Source organism: Coturnix japonica, chromosome 2 (genome assembly GCF_001577835.2).
Source record: "Coturnix japonica isolate 7356 chromosome 2, Coturnix japonica 2.1, whole genome shotgun sequence".
Lineage (NCBI taxonomy): Eukaryota > Metazoa > Chordata > Aves > Galliformes > Phasianidae > Coturnix > Coturnix japonica.
Genome location: NC_029517.1, coordinates 53756284 through 53781261, shown reverse-complemented (window position 1 = coordinate 53781261; position 24978 = coordinate 53756284). Strand labels below are relative to the sequence as shown.

The 24978-nt window shown below is 34.6% G+C and overlaps 1 protein-coding gene across 1 annotated transcript in view; it reads left to right on the top strand.

Annotated features, from left to right (window-relative positions):
* The window catches only part of DNAH5 (dynein axonemal heavy chain 5), a 116677-nt gene that overhangs the window by 27774 nt on the left and 63925 nt on the right, over nucleotides 1-24978 (top strand). The window contains exons 14-35 of the mRNA XM_032442468.1: nucleotides 1500-1715; nucleotides 3485-3592; nucleotides 4287-4372; nucleotides 5129-5450; nucleotides 7931-8137; nucleotides 9144-9315; nucleotides 10586-10731; nucleotides 12173-12332; nucleotides 12824-13066; nucleotides 13905-14095; nucleotides 14181-14280; nucleotides 15573-15709; nucleotides 16327-16528; nucleotides 17995-18230; nucleotides 19031-19249; nucleotides 19955-20017; nucleotides 20516-20754; nucleotides 21438-21678; nucleotides 22156-22355; nucleotides 23194-23347; nucleotides 23994-24157; nucleotides 24813-24969. Coding sequence (XP_032298359.1) covers nucleotides 1500-1715; nucleotides 3485-3592; nucleotides 4287-4372; nucleotides 5129-5450; nucleotides 7931-8137; nucleotides 9144-9315; nucleotides 10586-10731; nucleotides 12173-12332; nucleotides 12824-13066; nucleotides 13905-14095; nucleotides 14181-14280; nucleotides 15573-15709; nucleotides 16327-16528; nucleotides 17995-18230; nucleotides 19031-19249; nucleotides 19955-20017; nucleotides 20516-20754; nucleotides 21438-21678; nucleotides 22156-22355; nucleotides 23194-23347; nucleotides 23994-24157; nucleotides 24813-24969 — 3963 coding nt within the window. The remainder of the gene's footprint in view (nucleotides 1-1499; nucleotides 1716-3484; nucleotides 3593-4286; nucleotides 4373-5128; nucleotides 5451-7930; nucleotides 8138-9143; nucleotides 9316-10585; nucleotides 10732-12172; nucleotides 12333-12823; nucleotides 13067-13904; nucleotides 14096-14180; nucleotides 14281-15572; nucleotides 15710-16326; nucleotides 16529-17994; nucleotides 18231-19030; nucleotides 19250-19954; nucleotides 20018-20515; nucleotides 20755-21437; nucleotides 21679-22155; nucleotides 22356-23193; nucleotides 23348-23993; nucleotides 24158-24812; nucleotides 24970-24978) is intronic.

Genomic DNA, 24978 nt, shown 5'->3' with positions numbered 1-24978 from the left:
GTGTCTGAGTTTCTTTAGAAAGCCTGTTCTCATCTCTGTGTGATAGAAATGAAAGTAGAGAGTGTCACAGAGCTAAATGTATTCTGGAGATAAATGGACAAGCTATATCTTTAGAAAGGATAATGTAACAAATAGAAAAAATTGTCTGTTTGCATTGCCTAGACTTGTTAGGAATATAGGCTACATTTTTTATTTTTTTTTAAACAATTCCATGATTTTATTTTTTATTTATTTATTTATTTATTTATTTTCCCCTTTAGAATTTAGATAATTCAGGTTGGAAGGGTCCTCTGCAGTTTTTTAATCTGATCTCTTACTCAAAGCCAAGGCAGAAGCAAGTGTGAGTTCAAATGCGGTTGTCCAGGGCTTTCTTCAGTCCTGCCTTTTGAATTCTCTGAGGCTGGAGACTGCATAGCCTTTCTGGGCAACATCTTCCACTGCTTGTCTCTCCTTTGGGTGAAAGATTTTCTCCTTAACAAAGAGTCAGAACCCCTCTTCTGTTTCAGTTAGTGCACTGTCTTATGGCAACTGTCTGTACTCTACTGTAAAGAGTCTAGCATTTCAGTAACCTCCATCTAGGTATCAGAAGGCTCACAATAGGTTTTCTCTGTTATTACTTTTTCATTTCATAATAATAACATGCGTTTACAAGTACAAAATTTTATCATGACACCTTCTGAAGCAACAGGTCTTTCATAGTTACTGCACAAATTAGTGTAAATTTATAACTTATTACCATCAGAACAAACTGTAAAAGTATGTATTTCTATAAAGATGTAACAAATTTTTCATCTGCAGCATTAAAATATGTTGAAGGATTAGGTTTTGATAATTACCAAGTCCAAAAGCTTTCATAAAATCAATATAGGAAAATCTGAGCCCTTTATATTAGTACCTATCAGTTAGGATTTTGATATGTGTATGTGATAGAAAATAATGAAGCTCATATTTTAAGTACTACTCTTGAAAGAACCGTTTCCAGCAAGTTTGTTTCCTATTTAATTTGACTTTGAGAATAATTTTATTTTAACAAGTTTGGAGTTAAGTTTGTGCCCAGCTAACAAAGCAGAATGGAAAATTTAAGTTACAGTGGAACAACATTTTAGTTTCAGAAGGGTTTTATTCTGAGAAGCGATGTTAGAAATACAATTACTTAGTAGAAATGCTCAGTACACAATCATTATTTTCAGTCTCTGAAAACTGAAATCTGGATTGTCTTGTAGATGGTCAGTAGACCTATGTCCTGTTTTAAAAAGAAGAGAAGAAAATATCACTCTGCATAAAGATGGAATATTCAAAAACATCTATGTGCAATTTATTCATTTGATGAAATGTGTGACCCCAAAATGGTACTGTTGCAATGATTGTTTATTGATCAAAATTCTACTTATTATTGAATTAGAGGGGATCGTATCTGTCTGCATAAGTTTTTATTCTACCTGATAGCAATGCAGTTTGTTCCATGCTTGAAATTCTTCTTTGTACTTCTTTATTTTTAGGAGTATCTAAATTGCTTTCACAACATGAAAAAGAATCTGGAGCAAAATCCAGCTGAAAGACAGTTTGATTTTAGTGAGGTGTATATCTTTGGAAAATTTGAAAGTTTTAATCGACGGCTGGTAAAGATAATAGATGTTTTCAATACTATGAAAACCTACTCAGTTCTACAAGAGTCTAAGATAGAAGGTTTGGAAGAAATGATTGCAAAATATGAGGTACACAGTAACTTCTGGATATCCTGTCAGTCTGAATTGAAATTGAAATTATAAATAATTATGAAAATAAGCATTTATTAAGAGAAAAAAATAATTCTGTAAGCCGTGCTAAAATTACCAGGAGATAGTTAATATTGTAATGGACTTTGAGGTCCTGGTGGATGAGAAGCTGGACATGAGCCAGTAGTGTGCAGCCAGCAGGGAGGGGGAGGTGATTGTCCCCCTCTGCTCAGCTCTTTTGAGGTCCCATCTAGAGTACTGTGTCCAGGCCTGGGGCCTTCAGTACAGGAGGGATGTGGAGCTCTTACAGGGGTACAGAGAAGGGTCACTAAGATGATCAGAGGGCTGGAGCACCTCTCCTATGAAGAAAGGAACTGGGCTTGTTTAGCTTGGAGAAGAGAAGGCTCTGGGGAGACCTCATTGCAGCCTTCCAATACTTGAAGGGAGCATATAAATGGGAAGGGGAATGGCTGTTTATGAGGATGGATGGTGATAAGACAAGGAGGAATGGTTTTAAACTGAGATAGGAGAGATTTAGGTTAGATATTAGGAGGAATTTTTTCACTCAGAGGGTGGTGCCACATTGGAACAGGTTGCCCAAGGAGGTTGTGGATGCCCCATCCCTGGAAGCATTCAAGTCCAGGCTGGATGTGGCTCTGGGCTGCCTGGTCTGGTAGTTGGCAACCCTGAACATAGCAAGGGGGTTGAAACTACACGATCATTGTGGTTCTTTCCAACCCAGGCCATTCTGTGATTCTATGATTCTAATAAATCAAATATAATGAGAGAGTATCTGAATGCTGAAGGCCTTACACTAATGCTGAGGTGATGTATGCAGTCGGGATGAGCAGCAGGGAGGAAAGCTGAAAAAGTGCAGATCTAGTGATCTACAAAAGCTTATATCCCCTCTTTGAATGCAAAGCCCCCTGGGGTATGTAGTTCTTCTCTTTGTGACAGGTACCTGGAACTGGAGCATTAACTCTTTAACTCCCAGTGCGCTACATGATGTTATGATGTGGAATCACGATAACCAGAAATCATTAAACCATGACATATTTTTTTAACTTCTTTCCTTCCTGAGATACTTCTTTACAGCAAAGTAATAAAATTGAAGCTCAGTTGGCTTACGTTAAATTGGTAGAAGTCTGCTGTACTGAACAAGTGTTGAACTTTATAGTTGCTAGTAAACTATTAAAACCTGAACAGTGATTCATCATCAGAAATCTTTAAATGTGTGTACAGCTCATGGGAGCTGCTGATTAAGATGTACTTTCATTAGAGTGGACAGCAGCTGTATAATGGAAGGAATAATAAGATCTGGGCTGGTAGCATGCTGCACCTTACTGTGATTTTTAAATAGTCTGTTTTTCTATTAAATCAGTTAAAGACGTGGAAAATACTGTCATGAAAATAAACGATGTTAATTTTTAAATAAAGCTAATGAATCTCTGCATGAGAAAATGTTTAATGGGTAGCAGTGTGTAACAAATGCCTTTTATGTAATGCAAGTCTGAATATTCTGCCAATTCTAATTGACTTAAAGCAAAAGTAAATTAAAAAAATGAAATTCATATGTCTATTGCACTAAATTGTTTCTTTTGAATATTTCATTTCTGTGTATTACTTATATTGCTCATCAAATAATGATAACTAATGACTAAGTTGAAATGTGAGTGTACACAACTTGTTATGCTAAACATTTTGATGTGTTAAGATTTTCTTGGGACAATTTTATTGTGATAATGTTGTTTTTCTGTAAAACTATTTAGAGTATTGTTGGCACCATGAAGAAAAAGGATTATGATTTCTTGGATCAACGGAAGGCTGATTTTGACCAAGACTATGAAGAGTTTTGCAAAGAGATAAATCATCTACATGTAGGTTTTATCAATAAAGAAAGAATTGAATTTACTAATAATTCCTGAAAAAAATATAAAAAAAATAGTATCTCTGTGTTACCACACACACACACACAAAAAGAAAAAAGAAAAAAAAAAAAAGGAAATCTCAAGATTCCTCTTCTGAAATTGAGAAATAACTTGAATGTCATTTATTATCTGATATTTAAACCATGAAATAGGCAAGGGTATCTTGTTATTCTATTTGAATGTGGTAGTGGGAAGGCTGACATAATAATGCTTCATTTTGTTGGTTGAATGGAAATACACTGTACAAATGGCTAAGACAATTAGCTTTCCCTTTGTTCTGATATCACAAAGTGATGGAAGGAATGTATAGGGGTATAAGTACAAATTTAAATTAAATGCTTTACTGGCTTTGTCTGCCAAAGAGTTAAGTCAGCATTCTTTTAGGGCCCCAATATGGTGGAACCTTTGATGGTTCAAAAGCCTTTTCAAGTTGCATGGCCACAGAGGGAATGGTGGAAGGAAATGCCTTGAAAGATGACTGTATTTTTTTTTGAAATGGATGGGAAAGAGTGAAAATTGATACTGGGTAACTTTCACACAAACTTTGTCCTAATATAATATATTATAAATCATGCAAAAACACACCTGGTATATTTGGGGTATGTACCTTATGTCAACTGTAGAATTATTTGCTCTCCTTCAGGATCAGTTAAAGAATTTTATGGACAACACCTTTGAAAGTATTCTGAATACTGAAAGAGCACTGTGTATGTTGAAGAAATTTGAAAGGTACTATGTCCTACTTAGTCTGTTGGAATTCTGCCAGAAAATGGAAATGATTATTTGAGTATGGTGAGAAAGCAGGAAATAGAACAAGTTTCTTCTTAAATACAAAGAAAAATCAGTTTAATCTTCACTCCCTCAACTGCTCAGCTCTGATAAGGGATCTGCTCAGTTATGTAGATCAATTAAAAAAAATATTTTTATATATCAGAAAATGTAAAATATAATTGGACTTCATCTTTCAAAACTCGCATATGTATGGGAAAATTTTGTTCTGCCTGTTAGCATATTTGCCTTAGTTTTCTTTTTGAACAACGAAACAAATCTGTTGTTAGAATGCTTATATAAGGAAATGTTAAAATTTGTCTTGAAAAATTCAGTTTATTTCAAAGCAGCCTCAATTTTTCGCGCAACAATTTATTTATTTATTTATTTATTTATTTTTACAATATTCTGCTGTGTAGAATAGACAGGTAGTGACTGATTGGTTACAGTTTGCACATAATTTTAGTTTAGTGTTTGAAAACAGTGACAAAACAGAAAATGTGTAGACTTACTTGGGAATTTCTGTCACCTGGCTTAAATCTCAGTTGCTTGGAGTCAGACTGTGGCAGTATTTGTTCAAGCTTTAGTGGAAAATCTACTACTAAATTAATTATTTTCAAAGTAATACAAGGGTTTCTGAGAAGAAGTTCCAACAATCCATTAGAAGAATTTCAAAAATTTTCAACAGATTTTTCTAATTATTATTTTTCTGATCAGATTACAAATCCCCAATCTTGGCATTACTGAAAAGTATCAGAAAATCCTTCAAAACTATGGATATGACATAGAAGCAGTATGTAAACTCTACACTAAGCAGAAGCATGATCCTCCACTGGCTCGTAATATGCCTCCAATAGCCGGTAAGATCTTGTGGGCACGTCACCTATTCCATAGGATCCAGCAGCCCATGGATTCTTTCCAGCAGCATCCAGCTGTTCTACAAACACCGGATGGCAAGCGCATAATCCACAACTACAACAAAGTAGCAAGAGTTCTTATGGAGTTTGAGGTGATCTATCACAGGGGATGGCTTCAGCAGGTAAAATAGTGGATCTTGATTAGAGTATTTCTTTTAAAAATTATGCTGGGTTTTTGTTGGTGGTAAATCAGTCCAGTCTACCTTTGCAGACTAGACTGGATTTTAACTGTGCTAGGCATCGCTGAAACACTGGGTAGCAGCAGTTCGAAGAAATCTGTGGTTAATAGTCAAGTATGCTGAGTTGGCCTGAATAATATGAATCTTATGTTTTAAAGTGACAATCCACATGTGCCCTCAGTGTGGGCATGTGTATAAAAAGCATCCCGTCTCAATTAATAGAGCATCTCATAGAATTCAGAAGATATTGTGCGCAAATATATTTTGTACCAATTTGCTTCCTATCAAACATCTGTTAAAGTAGAACACTGTAATATAATACTCTTCAGAAAACATGGTTTTACCTTAACTTCTAAATCTCACTTGACCAATTTTGATTTCTTGGTTTTTGTAGACAGAACCTCTGACTGCATTCATATTACCAGGTGGCTTCTTTAGGCTCTAATTTCTAGCTAATTTCTGCAAGTTTCTACTGTCCTATGGGCTTGTTTTCCTCCTGCAGTTTCTCTGTTGCCTTGGCAAAAATCATGTTGTAGAAGAATTAGCCTTAGACTCTTAAATTAAAAGAAAGGAGTCTTTTAAATTAAAAGAATCTCCAGATAACTCTTTTGAAAGTTCTGGCTCAGTTATCAATGCAGCTACTTCTTGTTCTTGAAGCTCAACTCATCTTCTGTAAAATATGAAGAACTCTGAGGCTGATAAATATCAGTTTTCTCAAAACTAGTCTTAGACAAGATCTGAGACCAGAAGCTTCTGCTGTCCCTTGTCCAATCTAACACCAGTGCATGGACCTTTCTCCTAAAGGTGGTGTCTGCCTATTAAGCAGTCTCTTCTTGAGGCATCAAATTGCAGACTGATGTAGAAATAAATATCAGAGAGCACAAGGTGGAGCTCATGCTCTGCTCCTGAACAAAAGGAAAACAGAGATGGGCAAGTGTCATGAGCAGAATATAAATGCAACAGAAATAGGGCTGTGGCATACTAATTGTTATCGGTCTATTCTGTAGAAATAGTTAAGTCTTTTAGTGGCTTTTTATTTTTTTTTTGTTTCCTCCCCAACCCTTTTTTCTGTTTGTTCCTGAATACCAACCACTGTGCTTATCCACTTTTTTTAACTGTGTGGGTTTTAAAGCCATAATTTTCATACTATACATAGTGCAACTCAGACATATTGAAAGAATAGAAGGTGTGAAATTTGCTACAGTTCTATGGCAGTGTAAGATTTATTTGCATTTAACATACCACCGATTTCTGTTAACAGTGTGTAACATCATAGTAATGAGAACTGCCTGAAAAAAAAACAAAAAACACAAACATAAATGGGTGTGGAAGAAAATGAAAGTAAGATCAGTGAGTTTCAGAAGCCCACAGAAGAGTCCAGTAAATCTGGTGGTGAACATTTTGAGGAAAATGTCTGTGGCTTTTTAAGGCAGTTGTACAGAGTGACTGACTGTTAGTATGTGGAGCACAACTTTGTTTACAACATTTGATGTTAACTTAAAAATTGTTGTGTAAAATTTCATTGTAATGTATGAAAATGCTGAAGCAAGTGTTATTGTCAACCATATTTTAGTCACTGAAAGAGGATGCAAAGTTTCAGGGAATTACATAGAAAGGGATGAAGAATATGGAAAAAAACTCAGTGGGTTCTGAAACTGTTACTTAATAACAGTCTCCAACTGAAAGTAAAGTGATGCATGATGTTTGAGCAGTGAATGATGAACTGAAGTTATGTGAGCAAAAGGACAGCTGGAAAACAGGAATAGCAGGAAGACATGACTAATGTCAGACAGATTTTCCATGAGTGATCTTCCTAAGTATCTTCTCACTTCTAGTTACCTGGAGAACAAATTATATTGCTATATTCTAATGAAACAGCTAAATCAATAGTGGCTAGGCTTCCCTGTTAAGAATAAAGTAATTATAATAAATGTGATTTTTAATTTTTTTAAAAAATTATTTTATTATTCTGTGACAAATTCCCCAGAAAGTTTGATATAACTAGGGATTATAGAGCTGTTAAGATTGTAGTGTGATATAACTGTTAGATAATGGAAAACAAGCTCAGGGAGAAACCAGGAGTCAGTTACAAAAGAAATCTAAAGAAATTATCCAAGTCTAAGCCGAATTCATCAAGGATGTGCGCAGCTTTCAGAATGTGCGTTAAGTTTTATGAAAATGAGACTTTGGAGAATTATCAAAATCTCTGTGGTTTTGCATCTAGTGTTTGCTTGTGGAATGGGACTTACGATAGCCAGGAACCTAACAGAAAATACGTCTGCCTGATTATGAACAGTTCATTTAATTGTTAGGTTTTACCTGATTTTATTATCACTTTGTACCAAACTGATATTTACCTCCAGATCAAAGTGTTTTGTTGTATTGGCTTCTCTCATCAGGAGTGATGATTTTGTTTCCTGCAGATTGAAGTAACTAGAACAAGACTTCAGGCAAGTCTCTTGGTAAAATCTCCAGAAACAGGAGAATTATTTGTGAATTTTGACCCTCAAATATTAACATTAATTAGAGAAACAGATTGCATGGCTTACATGTGCCTTGATATCCCACCATTTGCAAGTGATATTCAACAGAAGAGAGGCTGGTATAAGAATATTGTCCACAATTTGCAGGTGGGTTCTTTTTAGTTGTTTTACATATGTATGGCATATGTTAAAATGGCTTGGCTGTACACATGTGAGAGTGATAAAATTGAAGATCAATATTAAGACGATATTGGTAAGTTGGATATATTTTTTTTTCCTTTTCTTTCTTATCTTAAGACACTTTTAAAATGAATTTCCAGGCTTTGCATCTTTTGTGAAGTTGCTTCAAAGTTGCATGGTTTTAGGAAAGTAATGTCAATAATAGTTGACTCCAAGTTGAACAATACACTTTGTCTTAAGAGGATAGTTTGCAGATGGTATGCCTGTGAAAAGTGCAAAAGATCCAACAGACATCATGTAACAACATAGTTCCTGCATCAGCTTTAGACATAGATGTCTGTAGAGGAGATTAAAATAGAGCAGTTACAGCTTCCTCTTCTCTCATTTTATAATTCCTTTGGGTCATTTTGTCTCCCTGTGAACAGACAAAGTTCTAGATGAGTGAAGACAAAGATTCAAAGATAAAGCATGTCTGGAAAAATATAGCTTCAAAGGGCTGCTTGATTCTGAAATGAGATAAAAATGTCATGTTACATCATAAAACTATTACAAGAGTATTTTCTTGCAAAATGTGAAAATAGATCAGTGGGTTAAAGAGGCATTTAAACACCTTGTTGAAGCTCTTCTAATACTGCTCTAATAAAACTGCTGAAAAGTTAACTTGGATGATTTTTTTTCCTTGGATTTTTTTTTTTTCCTCTGGGAACATCCATTTAGGGACTAAGATATTTGCAAAAAAATCCCTTTTTATATCAGAAAAGGTGAATTACTCTGTGAATTAATAATTGCACTGTTTTGAAAAGCAGAAAACCTTGAACTTTTGCCACAAATAATGGAAAATATCTGAATAATTTATTATTTTTCACTAATTTCAGTAATGTGGAATAATTGTCTTAAGTCATGATGAATACATGTGTATGAAGAGGTTTAGCAGAGTGTGTATTAAAATGCTTTAATTCTCTGTTCATTTCAGATGATGCTAGCAGAGTATAAAAGAATTAAACTAAAAATTCAACAGCCTGTTGAACAATTGATGATCCCTTGGTTAGCAAAAATAGATGATGCTATTCAGCCAGGTCTGATGTTACTGACTTGGACATCATTGAATATTGAGAAATATATTGATACAATTTTTACCAAGCTATGTAAGTCACTTGCTTCTTTCAGTAACTTCTGCTTGTTTGTTTCTGTACAAATACAAATTTCATTATAAGGCCTACTGCTCTTTGTATGATTTTTGTTTATTCGATGTACACATGAAACCCTTTACTTCATGTAACCTCTGCTTCTAAAAATAATTTTTAGTTTTCTATTCTGTTTTCTGACATGTTTTTGAATTTTTTTTACTAATGTGAATGAGATGGCAGTAGGGTTTAACCAACCATAAAGTAGTATGCAGAAGTTCCTGTGTATTCTGACATCAAAGGAAGATACCTCTTCTTTAACACTATCAAGGTTTCAGACTTATGCTAACCTTTCCTTTTATTTCTACATGTATAGAACAAATTCTCAAGGAATAATATCTTCACTAAGTTGGCATTGTCACTGCTCAATAGCTTTTCCTATTACATTTTTATTTATTTATTTTTAAGTCAGTCTCTTTAACACTGATGCATGCACATCTTTTTTGGCAACAGCTTTAGAAAACAGATGAGCTTTTATTCTGTTCACAAGACTGTACTGATATGTATTGTTTCTGAAGCTTCTAAATTCCTTTTGCTTAATCTCTATTATTATATCAACGTAGCTTCTGTTTTTTAAAATGATGTAAGTCGTAGTGGAAATTTTCTTTAGTTGAAATGGCAAATTAAAATGCATTTTGGATGCTAGCCTGACATTATACTCAATTTAATTTTGAATAACACAAGTTGTTTTAGTCTGGAAAAGGCACCTTGCTGCTATTTCAATTTCAGCATTGAAAGCGAATTGCTATAAAAATAAAAATTCTAGTTATTGGTGTTCTTTAACTATTATTTGATTTCTAACATTTTTTGAAGGATGGACATTTTATTTGTCAAAAATTTCTGTTGCTATTGGGTTCTCTAAGTGGTAAATTATTCATGCTAGATGAGTAGTATTCCTGGAATGCCTCAGTTGAGTTTCAATGTCTTTATTTTTTCCATTTGTGTTTGAAATGCATATATTTCAAGTTAATCTTGTATATTTCTATGCTATTGTGCCTATTGTCTCTTAGGATATATACAGGATATACAATATGAGCATATATTGTGCAAGACATCAGTTAGGAGTTCACTGGTGAACACTGCCATTTAAGTTTAGGTGTTTGAAATAAACTGCTTATAGTGTAAAATTAATATAAAATTAAATATGTTGAGTATGAATTTAATCAGGGCTCTGCAAAACTGCTATTTCAAACTTTTAAGCTTGTTTTAAATCTTCTCTTTGCCTTAAAAGCTGAACTGGAGTTATTGCTTGATAGAGTGAATGACTTGATTGAATTTCGTATTGATGCTGTCCTTCAAGAAATGAGTAGCGTGCCACTCTGTAAATTGCCAGAAGATGAACCACTGAGCTGTGAGGAATTTCTACAAAAGACTAAGGTTATTAGATAAGATTTTCATAATGAAATTTTTAAATCTCTCTTTTTTTTTTTCTTTTTTTTCTTTTTTTTTTTTCCTTTCTTGCTCCAATATAGAAGAAGAGGGATATAGGGATATAGAAAGGTAGGGATGTTCTTTGATATATGTACACCCAGCATGAGATTTAAAAAACAGCTGTTCAAATGTTGGTCTGACCAGGTTTATTACAAATGTTAATCCAGGAGATGGGGAAGGGGAGGACAGGCAATATTATGATGTAGGGTGATGGGGAAGGGAAGGCAGGCAATAGTAAAGATAGGAAATGGAAACAAGGAGTCTTTGTAGGAAGCAAGAGAAAGATAGTCACCACCATGGATCCAGTGTGGTTTGTAGTTCAGTCATTGATCTTCAGTAGTGGTGGGTCGTCAGGTGTTGTTGTTCCATTGATGATGACAATTACCACAGTGACAGTTTTCAATGTTAGTACAAACTTATTTATAAGTCCAAAGTGGTTGAGTCAGCTTTCTTTGGAGTGACAGCTCAAATCCAAAGTAGCTGAGTCAGTTCTCCTTGGAGTGGAAACTTCCAGCTCTGGGATCTCAGCAGAAACTCCTTTGTTCCCATCTTCCGGGCCTTGCCAGCAGATAAGAGGGAGCAGGGATGCCCACCTGCATCCTGTTTTTCACAGGACACGATGGTATAATTCCCCAATTTTCCCATACCAAGCTGGAGCTATTTAGTCTCAGGCCAGATCTTCTGCATATAAACACTCCTGAGCACTCTCTTCCCGAGGCAAAAAGCTCTGAAGGAAGGTGCTTTCAAATGTCCACAAAGTGATGTTGATTGTTACACAGTAGCACCCATCACTTGCCTCCTCCATAAATCAGTGAGTCTTATCACAAGAAATACCTCAGGAAGCAAGCTTTGAGCCAGAAAACAAAGAAGGGCTCTCACAGTTAATAATTTTTATTCCAATCATAAATATAACTTTGGGTGGGTTTTAGCTCCTATCTGAGTGTAAAATGAAAATACAATTGGCTAATATTCCCTATGGCACAGCCAAGCAATATAAAATAGAAATGATCAAATGAAAGGTTAATGTTTCCCATGTCTACCTTGGAAAAATAAGAAAATGAAGAAGCACACGCTTTTGAGAGCACTTTAACACAGTTATCTGTTGTAAACATTAATTCATAATATTAACTCTGGATTAGTTGTGTGCTTTAGGAAAGAAGTCACAGCAATTTTGAAATTCATTTATGATGTCTTATTTGGCACAACAAAGAATTGAAAACTAAATAGAAATAGGAAATAAAAGGCAGACCAAACATTTAAAAATAACTGTGCATTTTCACAAACATGAAGCTTTGACATTTGTTCTAATAAAGGATTCCATGATTGTAAAGTAGAAATAAAAACCAGGAACTGTAAGAACATATGTTTGTTTTGATTTGATAAATAGGAGCTCTGTATGAAAGGTTCCCAGACTTTACATTTTAAAAGCTCACTGGTGGAAGAAGCGGCTAATGAACTGATTAACATGTTACTAGCCACAGAGGTACAGGTCAAAAAAGATGAGAAGTCAGTTGTTCCTGCTGGTGAAATAAGGGGGAAAAATGCAGGTAAGTTTCTGCTTATTCTTCTGCATGGTCAATATTGTTGGGAGTGTTGGGGGGAGGCAGGAGGGGGTGGGGGGGGAAGGATGCTGTAGCTCAACTGGCTGAAGTATCCATCAATATCTGATGTCTAAAGACTTCTGCTTGATGGATCATCTAATGATGGATTGTCTATCAATCATCTGTCATCTGCAAAATAGGTCAGTGTTATCAGTCTAACTTGCATGTTCAAATATTGATATATTGGAAACAGCTACATACATACCTTGATTAGATGCTGGATTTCCTAGAGAAAGCAAGAAAGATTGTTACTCCAGTTTGAACTGTGTAGAGAAGGTGGTTAGAAATAAAAGATACACTGAGGTACAGATTACAAATGAGTATTATTTGCACTTCTGTAAGAATTAGTTACATTTCACATGCCTGTGGAAATGTTGCTTTATTGTGTTTTGAATTCTCTTGCATTGATTTAACTAACTAGATTTATGATGTTTTAGTAACAGAGGAGGAAAGAAGATCAAAAAGCCTGACTTCCTCCAACAATTCCACTGAGATATGGGCTGGACTCTCTCCTTCAGCAAAAAAGAAGAGAAAAGATTTAGAAGTATTAGAGGAAGAAGCCAATGAACTACTTTCTTACTTTAATGGTTGTAATGTTGATGCCCTTTTGAAACTCACTCGAAATACTCTGGAAAACATACGGAAGCGCATCCATGCATCTTCCATGATCAGCCTCCCAGGTAGCCATATTGCAGTTCTTTGCCTTCTTATTTAGCCTATGGAAAGAAATATGTAGATGTAATATTGCAGAACTATATCATAAAAAGAGCCAGATATGTAAGAGAAGGGAAGACACAGGAGTCTGATCTGTCTTGTTAATCACAGTTGATAACTTAGTATTTTTCCAGAGGATATTTATTTCCTCTGTAAAGACAGAAAAGTGTCATTTTGATAATGTTCCTTTTAGGACAGACCCTACTGTTCTGGAACTGGTTAGTATATATTTGGAGCTGGACTTGATATTGAAGTTTACCTGTTTGACCTTGACTTATTCATAAAACTGTATGAAAAAAAGACAAAAGAATGTTTTCTCTTTCTCTTACTAATTGCCTTCAGATCTTTCTATAGATTAAGATGAAGTACTCATTTGAAGTATTTTATTGTTACTTACTTATAAGAAACAAAATTAAAAGCATTTCGTTTTGGTCTATGTGGAATATAAACCAAACAATACGAAGAGTGGAGTTTTCTTGCCCAATTAAATATGCTGTCTGTGAGTAAAAGCCAGGTAACAAGATTTTCTGTTGAACTGAGCTTTGCTGTGAAGAACAAGTTGAAAAGGAGTTTCCTGGACAGAAATAAGGTGGCACTTAGTTTTCGCTTGTGCTACCATGGTCTTAACCAATACATTTTGTAAACTTCTCAGGAATCTTTTTTCTTTAAGAAATTATACTCATTACTCAATATTGTGCTGTAGGAAATGGTTAATGTAATTATAAACCCTAGATAGAGGTCTTGAAATAAATATGAACAACTTTTTTTTTTTTTTTTTTGTTGCTGTTGTGTTCTTTCATTTAGAAAATCACAGTGCCTCTAAGAAGAAAACAAGTGCTCATCCTATCATTAAGACCAGCATAAATCTATCTATCCCTAATATTGTCATGAAACCTTCTTTGGATGAGGTACAGCAAACGCTTAATAGAGCTGTAGAGAGTATTGTGAAAGTAATGAAAGGAGTTGGGCAGTGGAGTAAGGAGAGAATATCCAAGGTTTGTCTTTAATAACTGTACTTAATACAAAATTAAAGTTTAAACACTACTGCAAAATGAAAATGAACTTTTATTTTTTCCACAGAAAGAACTACTAGAGAGAAAATTAGCTGCATTGCAGAGTGAGAGTGAAGAGAGTGATTCTGAAGATGGAATGAAAGAGACTGGAATGCAAGACATGCATGGTAATGATAAGCTCTGGCATCACTCAATTTGAGTTCTAGGTAAATGTGATTTATACATTGTATGTATAAGGATCTTAGACAGAAAATACATAAAAAGCAAGAGAACAAAGACTTCACAGATATTAGTCCACCTTGGAGAAGGACTAGGATGCAACAGTGCCAGATCTTTTCCTATGTATAGCAATCAAGTCTGCATGAAGATACTTCTTTTTGGGAATTTGAGTAAGGAAATTCTATTGTAAAATTTGGAGAGTTGTACTGCTTTCTGTTCTACTTGGAGTGTGTGGAAAGCTGTTAGTTTGCTAGCTTTGGCAGCATAGCAGAAATCTTGAGTGAATTTGGAAAATGATTTAAAAAATTGATTTAGCATTCTTTTAAGAGAGATAGTTAGTCTTAAATAAAAACTGTTATTGAGTAGAGATGTCTATACAAATCTCAGTATTGGTGGAGAGGTTTGCTTGAAGGTCAAAATAGACTAAAATTGCTAAAAAGAATTAATATGTTTTGTGATCACAATTAAGTTATCAAAGACATTCATTTAAGCAACTTTAAGATAGTTTTGTCTTTGGTTTTATTTTTTTTCCTGTCTGATATTTTTTTTTTTTTTAGAATCAAACCAAATTAATTTTTCTACTTTGTACTTCAGGTAATTCAAAAGTATATTGAATGTTTTTAGGGTAATGTCCTCTTGTATATCTAAGAAGTAGGTAAGTAATCTTTGAACTGCATGAGGATTAAATTAGTTTTTAAAAACCAAGATATTCTTTTGCTTCAGATGCAATATGAATTTCTGAAAACTTCAATCCTGTGGGTATTCCCTAGCTAAAGGATGTTCTGTTTATCATTCTTTTATTTTCAGGCCTAACTGTTTCAAAATCATATGCCAGGATTTAATGTTGATTTCTTTTTAAAATTATCAATTGTAACCTACCCCACATAACTGAGAAAATAGATATATATATGGGTTCAGTCAATGCTGATATGTCAGTAAATCACTTAACCAGAGTGTTTAAAGAAAAATGAGGGTTTTGGGTGGGAAAGAGGAAGGTTATACTTGAAAAACTAGAGAGAAACTTGTTTAAATTTCACAGAGAACCTGGATGAAGCAAATTTACCAACAGTGGAGGAGTTTGTGAATGTGTAGTAACTACACTGGCCTCCTAGATTTCCTTTATTTTTGGTTAGAAAGCACAAATAATTTTGAAATGTATGCCTATTGAAAAAATGCTCTTTATTTTTGTTGGTAGCAATTTGTACTAAATCTGCTTTTGTGTTTGACTTTGCCTTTGGAGACAGAGCATCAGATACAACATCTCTCAGTTTGTCTGAATCAGTGCAGAGCAAGAACTACTTCAAGAGTGTTTCAAATAACAAAGAAATTATTAAATTGGTATCTTTACTCAGCACTGTTATTAATTCTACAAAAAAGGTAAGGCAGTAGGGATGTTAACTTAAGTTACTGTCTAAGAGATATTAATGTACTAATTTTAATATCTTTGGGGAAAAAAGGATAGGCATTTAAAGCCCTGGTTAAGCATATGAATGAGAAAGCATAGGATGGTGGATGTCAGGTGTATTGCTGCAAATTTACAGTTCTGCTTTGAAAGTAACATTGGGTAGTGTGTTCTCAGTGTTGAAAGATGTATGAGATTTTGCATATTATGCAAAGTTTAAGTTTGATTGAAAACATATCTACACCTTGACATAAATCTTAGCAATAGTTGAGTGTGCATATTTAATGCAGAAATGGTATTAATTGTACAAATGTGTTAAATACAGTTTTACTCATATATAAGTTGTTAGTGACTGAAGAATCACTTTATTGTAAAATACTTTAACTGATTAGACAAACTGAATGTGACTAGCATACAGTGCTAAGCATTATGATTGCCAATGAGCCTGCTTTAGTGTAAGTTTACCAGAAGCGTTCTGTTTTCCTAAGATGAGGCAAACTTGCTCCACTTATGAATGAATACTTAATGCACTAAGAAATTATGTGTAATATGTGATTTGCTGATATTTTTGTGAATTTCTAATGGATTTAAGGAGGTTCTTACAGCTTTGGAGAGTTTTGGTCATTACCACCATATATGGCAGAGAGACAAGGAGGAAACCATCAAAAAATTCATGATGGGAAACCCATTACTCTCTGAATTGGAATCTCAAATTCTACTTGTGAAAGACTTGGAGATGAAAGTCAGTTCTGAGCCTGAATACATCTGTGTGGGAGCTATTGCACTGTACACTGGTAAAGTTCAACTTTCCACTTCTTTATAGAGTAGCTTATGCTTTCTGATTCCTATAGGGGGGAGAAATGATGTTCAGTTGTGTATGAGTGAGCTAGGTTAAAGATATAAAGCAGGAGTGGCTGTTATTGTATGGGATATAAATGTATGCAAAAATGCACTAACCAGGGTATTGTGTGGATCATCTGATGTTTCTTTCCCTGCCTGGACATTTCTACTCACTTACGGGGTGGATAGTAGAGTTTATTCATTCTTATGTCATTGGCTTAAATAAGTATATATGTTGAAGGGAGTACACTATGCTTATGTTGTTTTTCTCCTTGTCTTGTTGCATGTTCTGAGAAAAGATTTCAAATACCAATTTCAAATGAAAAGACATCCATTTAACACAGTTAATTAAGTGAAGCATATATATTGTTCCTGATTCCCTTTTTGCTATGGAAACCTAGCATCTTTACTTTTCTCTAGCTCAGTTTTCACATCACATAAGCATTTTATATTGCTATAACAGAATTAACAGGAAATAAATGGACTTTAAGAAATACATGCAGCTGATTTTACAGTGAATGACAAATCTGAGAAAGCAAAATGGCTTCTTTATTAGGAGGAAGTATCAAAAAAATGTGCTCTGTTATATAGTAAAGTGTAGCTATTGAAATTTGATGGGGTTAGGGTAGGTCTGATATTTAATAGATTGAAAATACCACAAGGTATAAGAGCTAAGCATGGAAAAGGATACTGTGTAAAAAGGAGGAAACACTAGTGAAATCTGGCATGGTGAATGAACATCTAGATGAAATAGAGTTGAATTTTATCCAGCTAAAATGTTATGTAGTACATGTACTGATATGGATTTTTTGCTTCTCTTTTGAGAACAATGAGGAAGAAATCTGAACTGAATGGTAGAGCTTTAGGGAATGGACTGGATTGCTGCAAAATTGGGTAGGAACTCAGTGAGATTTCAAATTTCTCTACATTTTGGTCACTTGGTTCCACTGATGCTATAGGCAAGAATCTTAAAAAAAAGTATTCATTTGGTGGATATAATGGTTTATTAAATATCAGCTTCAGCTTCCACAGTCAGACTTTTTGATTCTATCTTGCATTCACCCCTGTTTTTTTTTAAAGATTATTTTTTGAAAAGTTTTAGACATAGGTAAGACTATTAGTGAATTTATTAGTTGCTTTTAGGACAAAAATGTGTATAGTGCTATATAAACTAAATGAGAGAAGTGTGAAGTCCAGCTCCCTCCTGGAAAACAATTCTGAGCTGCAGGTAGTCCTACAGATTACTCAAAGGTATCAAAATGATTTCATCTTCTGTTTTCATGGATAGACTGAAAAAAAAAAACAAAAACAAAAACCAAACAGAACAGGATTGAAAAGAATGCATATTAAAATAAGATTAAGAGTGCATCTTAAAAATATCTAAAATATTTAAATAACTATAAATGTTCACTGTTTACAGCTGATCTGAAGCTAGCACTGAGAGCAGAAATCAAAGATTGGATGAGTGTCTTGGGTTATCATTGCAATAAGAAGTACAGAACAGAGATGGAAACAATTTTCACTTTTATAGAGGAAACTGACAGGAAGTTAAATCGTCGCATTGAAGATCTGGATGACATAAGAACAGTCATGTCTGCATTAAAAGACATTAGAGAACTACAGTTTTCCATAGACTCTCAAGTTGGGCCCATTGAGGTAGTTAACAAGAATGTTGCAAATACGGGTAATATTTCTACACAGCAGTTATTTTCTGGGTTGGTACGTAGCAGTGCACATTGAAATACATGATTTCAGGTGGGTTAATGCTGGGTTGCAGACCTGTTGTGTTACTCCAAACCTTTTGTTACAAGGGGGGTTGAGGGTGTTAGTGATTAGTGTAGAAACTGATTCAGACAAGAATGAAAGAGAGAATATGCATAATTAATGCAAGAAAGCTTTTGGTATTTTGTGGAAGATGACTGTGTATGAAAAACACTGTCAAACAAAGCATATGAGAATGAGTGAGAGCAATTACTTTACCAGAAAGCTGTGTCATGGGTTAAAATAAAAGTACAAAGTTGACACCTTTCAGGAAGTTTGCTTACTAGAATATATTCATTGGCTGTCTGCAAGTGTAGGAGCTTCTGGTCAAATAGCAGAATGAAAAACAAAGAGTAGCTGTTTCTCTTTATTCCCAGCTTCAGGGTATAGATTTAAGAATACTGTAGTTTGGCAAAATGCAGGATTGACTAGATATTCAGAAGAATCTTTTTGCCAAGACATGTTGATGATTCCTGATTACTTATGCTTTTATAATCAGGGTTTTTTTTTTTTTTTTTTTTTTTTTTTTGGGGGGGGGGGCAGGGTGGTATTGGCTTGCCAGATTGTGCCAGTTGCCATATAAAAGAACAAATTTTCTTTCTAGCAAATAATTTTCTGTACTTAAGTATTTGAAATGTTAGCACTTATATGAGTAAAATTAGCATCTATAACTGTTTTATCCAACCTTCTGACAGGAATCCTATGCTATATTAAACAAGTATGATCTACTTGTGACCAAGGAAGAGTCAGAGAAGGTGGATACTTTGCACTACACTTGGGAAAAGCTGCTGCTCCGAGCAAATGAAGTGCAGAATGAGCTTATTGCTTTGCAGCCAAAGTTCAGAGGAGAGCTTATTAGCTCTTTGAAGACTTTTACTGAAGACTGTGCACAGTTCTATTCAGAATATGAACAGGTAAGAGTTTTTGATATTGGGTTAGAGGAGTTTTGAAGAGCAGTGGAAGCATAGATAGACTGTGGAGTTGACTAAATAGTCAACTATACTATCTGAAAACTATGCTTATTCCTGTTAATGTGACAGCTGAGTTTCAGTGCAGGACAAGATTTTTTTGTTTGTGTGTGTGTATGTGACTGAAATTTATGCTGGTAATCAGCTCTAAAAGGTTGGAGACACATGAAGTTCCTAATACATAGCTTGTTACCATGTGCAAATATAAAGGTTGGGATTTAAGAGAAATTAAATTAGAATGTAAGTAGAGATTAATACAAATGACTTTAAATCTTATATTCCTTCTCAGCTGAATATTTGTCAAGCCAAACCAGTCTTTTAACTAATACTTATTTATTCTTGAAAAAAGAAGCTACTACTGCCTACCTGTTTCTGGTACTGCCTATGTTTTCCAGTATTGACTACCTTTCCCAGTATTAACAAAACTTCTGTATTAAAAGAAAAATGAATTGCCTTTTTTTTTTTTTTTAAATAAAGTGCTTGTTTTGGTTATTTTGTAATCTGTCAGCTGACATGTTATCTGGCGTAAACATGAAGTGCCGTGACACCAAAAATGTTTGCATTTCAAATCAGCATTGTTGTTTAATTTGATCTTTTCTCTCCCCCTCTAAACTCACTCACTCCAATTCCATATATATCCATTTTTTTCAGAGTGGGCCGCTGGTGATTGGTTTAGAGCCTCAGGAAGCCAATGATAGGCTTACCATGTTTCAGGTACTATTAAGTCTAAGATTTTTCTTATTGCTTAGTGCAAATAATCTAACAACTAACTAAAGGCTCTGAGAATGAATTAGGATAGTGGAACTAATTTTCATAGGGTTACTGATTGGTCAAAACTGTTTTAATTTAATGAAAGCTAAGATGACATTTTTCCATACATTTCCAAGGAATGCTGATTAAAACTATGTTTTTAGGACTTGAGCAGTAATAGAAACTAGATAGTCTGGAGCTTAGCCTACTCTCAAATTTACTGTATTTGACTATAAGCTGTTCACATCTACATGTTTGTCTGTTTCTGTTTGTTCTTCTCCTCTTAAAAAAAGTGCTGACTTGTTCTCCTGTTCGAATATTTATTTATACTGTGGTTAATGTATGCTCCTGTAATGATGACTTCTAGTTGTTCTCCTTTTTCCACAATGCACCTCTAAGCATAATGCCAGATCTTGAATATTGAGTTACTTAAATACATTTCATTAATCTCTCACTCTTTAGAATCGATTTGATAATCTCTTTCGGAAATATATTACTTACACTGACGGTGAAAATCTTTTTGGCTTGCCTGTTACCCAATATCCTCAGCTACTTGAAATAAAGAAGCAACTGAATCTGTTACAGAAACTCTATAATCTATATAAGAATGTCCTTGACACAGTCAGTGGGTACTATGATATTCTTTGGTCAGAATTGGATGTTGGAAAAATTAGCAGTGAACTTCTGGAATTTCAGAACAGGTGAGAAACTCGTTCTGTTAAAAGATGCCTAAATTATTATTGTTATTTTTTTACTTCTTAAATACAGTTATAATAGTTAGCACTAGTAATTTTAATTGAAAATATATCCAGTAACAATTTCCTAAGTTAAGGAAGACAGAATGTACTCTAAATATTGAGGATTATTTGTTTATTGCTCCTCAGAGAGCTTTGGATATATATTTCTTCTATTCCTTTGAACATACATTAAAGTTGATGCAGCTTATAATAAATAAAGGAAATTTAACTTGTTTCTTTTAAAATTATTAATCATGAGAGATAGAGCTTTACCTGAGATGTCTAAAGTAGACTGAATACTTTTGCTATAAAATTAGAGGAACAGAGTTTTTTCAAGAGAATAGAGCAGTCCTTATCAAGAACCTGGCCAAAAGACGAAATCAAGATATAGTGATTCAATTGTATTTGTTGGCCACTTACACCTTCAACAGAACTATGCAGACACATTCCTTAGATCGAGCCTGTAAGTATTCAATTATTGGTTGGTGAAATAGTTTGGTAATAGATTTAGTCACATACAAAATCCTCAAAAACTGGGAACCGGAATTTGGAGGATATGTCATCTACTGTTAAAACCATATGTGATGGTTAAATGGGAAGTAGGATATCTGAATATATGCAAAAAAGCCTGGATTATTTTTATGTAGATGCCATAAGCTTCCTCGTGGTGTAAAGGAGTGGCAGGCCTTCTTTGACCTAAAGAAGACTATTGAAGACTTCTGTGAATGTTGCCCATTGCTGGAACAAATGTCAAGTAAAGCAATGATGCCTCGGCACTGGAAACAGATAACAGAACTCACGGAACACAACTTTGTTGTAGAAGGTGAAACACTGAGACTGAAGAATATCATGGACGCTCCTCTACTCAGATATAAAGAGGAAATAGAGGTATTGAAGGAATAGAAAAGAATGCATGACAGAAAATAGTCTGCTCAAATAGCTGAGTAGCAGTATTAAGAGGGAAAACTGTCTGCAAAGAAAGAGCAGAGAAATAAGCTATCAGTAAGGTTTTCTACGTAAAATAATGACACATATTGTGGTGTAAACTCTATAAAACGTATAATCTGGCTCACAATTAATTAGTGTTTTACAATATTAGAGGTATGAAAAATAGTCATTGTTTCATTACAGTGCCACACTAACTTTACCATATTGTGAACTGATACATGGATTATTACTTACAGTGTTTTCATGTCTTTAGATCTTTCCACTTAGAATCATAGAATGGCTTGGGTTGGAAGGGACCTCTGCTTGATAAACAGTTGCTCTTCAGCCTAACCAGGGCTAAAGGAAATAACAGTTAGATTTGGATACCAAAGACATGAATGGTTTATAACTTGTTCTGACATTCTATTTATTTAAAAGGATATCTGCATAAGTGCTGTGAAGGAGAGAGACATTGAACAGAAGTTAAAACAAGTGATAGCTGAATGGGACAACAAAACTTTTATCTTTGCAAACTTTAAAACTCGCGGGGAACTTCTTCTAAGAGGAGACAGCATATCAGAAACAATTGCTACCATAGAGGACAGCTTGATGATTCTTGGTTCCCTCATGAGTAACAGGTAACAAGAAAAGCAGAGTCTATGTGTATGTGTGAGTTGTAAATACAAACAAGAGGCTTTATTTTACAATGGAGAAGGAAAGTAAACTAAAAGCCTTCTTGTCCTTGAGCTGTTCATGGGCTACTTCTCACTGTCTATATTCCTGTATTAAAATGTTCTGAAATGATGTGTTCAGATTTCCTGACTAATTAGTTGGGCAGTTGCCATGGATGCTAGAGTGGTGACAAACATTAAAGGGAGCACTACCCTATTGTGGCAGGGGTACTGCTGGGATTACAGGCACTAGTATCTAGTGCCTGTACTAGATACACCTAGTATACACCTAGTATACTCCTAGATACCTGCCTATTACTAGGCCACCGCCTCTTTTTCAAAGACTTTACTGAGGGTACTGAAAATCCCTTATTAAAATGAGCTACAAATTATCTTGTGTGGAATATCAAAGCCCCTTGATAAAATAAGGAACACAGATCCTGATAATCAGAAAGATGTTCAAAAGCATATGTTTGTGTGATAAGGACCCATTGTGAGTTTTGAAGCTTTGAAAGTGTTACATAGTCCCTTTGTGAAATCACTTTAGCTTAGAGTGAAATTTAAGTCTTGCTCCGGATCAGTTCCTATTGATTCTTAGCTGAGCTAAACACCATGTGAACAAAGTAGCAAACTGGAGCTGATTAAGTTTATGGCTTCTATCTGTGCATGTAGATTTGTGTACTTTAACATGACAACAATAAAAATGACAAGAATATTCCTCCTCCTTATGTTTGAGGGCTGTGCTGGCTTTCAAAAGTCTTGTTTCCTTCTTAAATTAAACAAAAGTTGGTTTTATTTATTTTAGATACAACACGCCCTTCAAGACACAGATTCAAAAATGGGTGCACTATCTTTCCAACACGACAGATATCATTGAGAACTGGATAACTGTGCAGAACTTGTGGATTTATTTAGAAGCTGTTTTTGTTGGTGGTGACATAGCAAAGCAGCTTCCAAAGGTTTTCAGATCTGCCTTTTTTCAGTTTGAGTTTCTGTATTTTAAGAATAAAACATAACTATGATGTCATAGTGGATGCAGTAACTTAAGCTTCATTGTCTTAATGGTTAGCAAAATTAGACTTAAGACATTAGGTAACCAATTCCAGTAGCAGTATTGTATTAGAAAGAATAATTAAAATGTCCTCAGGTTGATTGTTTTGTTTCTAGACTGTTAAATTATTAACCAATATTTGTGTAAGTGTTGTGCCTAGTATTAGTATTCTTAGGTTAATGTAGTAATATTTGTCACTAGCCCAGTACTAATTGCGGTTTTGCTAGGAATCTTAAACTTTTCTATATTGCTTTTTGAATTGGAATTAATATAGTTTTTAGAAAAAGTCTTCAAATTTGGAGCATGCATTCTCAAGGAGAAGACATTTTATGTGTTATTGTCTAAGAATGTTTGGAAGAAAAAAATAAGTTCTATTATGCAAGAATCAGATATATGTTTTTATAAGCTGAAAAATCTTTGGGGCTGGACTCTGGTGATTACTTGTGAGAAGATAACTGGAGATAATTCTCCCAGAAAGTTCATTTCTCCCCCTCCCCCATCTTTTTTTTTTTTTTAACCTTCCTCCTTTGCTTCCCCTCCCTATATTTAAACAGGAAGCAAAGCGTTTCTCAAATATTGATAAGTCATGGGTAAGAATAATGCAACGAGCTCATGAAAACCCAAATGTAATTGAGTGCTGTGTTGGAGATGAGACTTTGGCACAGCTATTGCCACATTTGCTGGAGCAACTGGAAATCTGTCAGAAATCACTCACGGGGTAAGATTTCTACAATACCAGACACAGGGAAAAGGTTGTAAATTGTGTAACTAGCTAAAAATCAGGTACTGTCCCATGGACTTTGTAAAGTTTCTGTTTTTATTTCACTGTGAATTCAATTGAACTGAGTAAGCATGATAGCAGGCTGATGCAAGCCTTCCAAAGATATTGCTAGTACCGCACTGCTAAGTATTTGATTAGTGACTAAGCTGTCACTGTCTTTCTCTAATGACATCCAAGCTGTTTCTGTCTAGTTTCAATCCAGCAGGCAGTCTAGGTTTGCATAGTCTTCCAGACCCTTCACAGGACTGAAAAGAATTCAGAGTAAGACACCTAGGCAGCAATTAAGTGACCTAAATTAAAAACACTAGCTTAATAATAATTCATTTTCATTTTAGTAGTGTTTACATTATAGGAGACAACAAAGGTTTCAATGAAATTATTTCTGGTACTAAAAATGTAGTCTTAAAGCAGGTGCTTAAAATGGGGGGTATGATGGATAAAAATCATTTTTGCTACCACGAATAATAATAATAAAAAAAAAACAGTTATGCACAGTGAAAAATACCACATTTAAAAAGGAAAGGATGTATAAAATAATCTAATTCATTTTCTGTCTACTCCTTCTCCTCTGAACAAATGTTTTAAAATGTAGGTACTTGGAGAAGAAGCGCCTCCTATTTCCACGATTCTTCTTTGTGTCAGATCCTGCTCTATTGGAAATCCTTGGCCAGGCATCAGATTCTCACACTATACAAGCACATCTGCTGAATGTCTTTGATAACATTAAAACTGTCAAGTTCCATGAAAGGGTATGTACT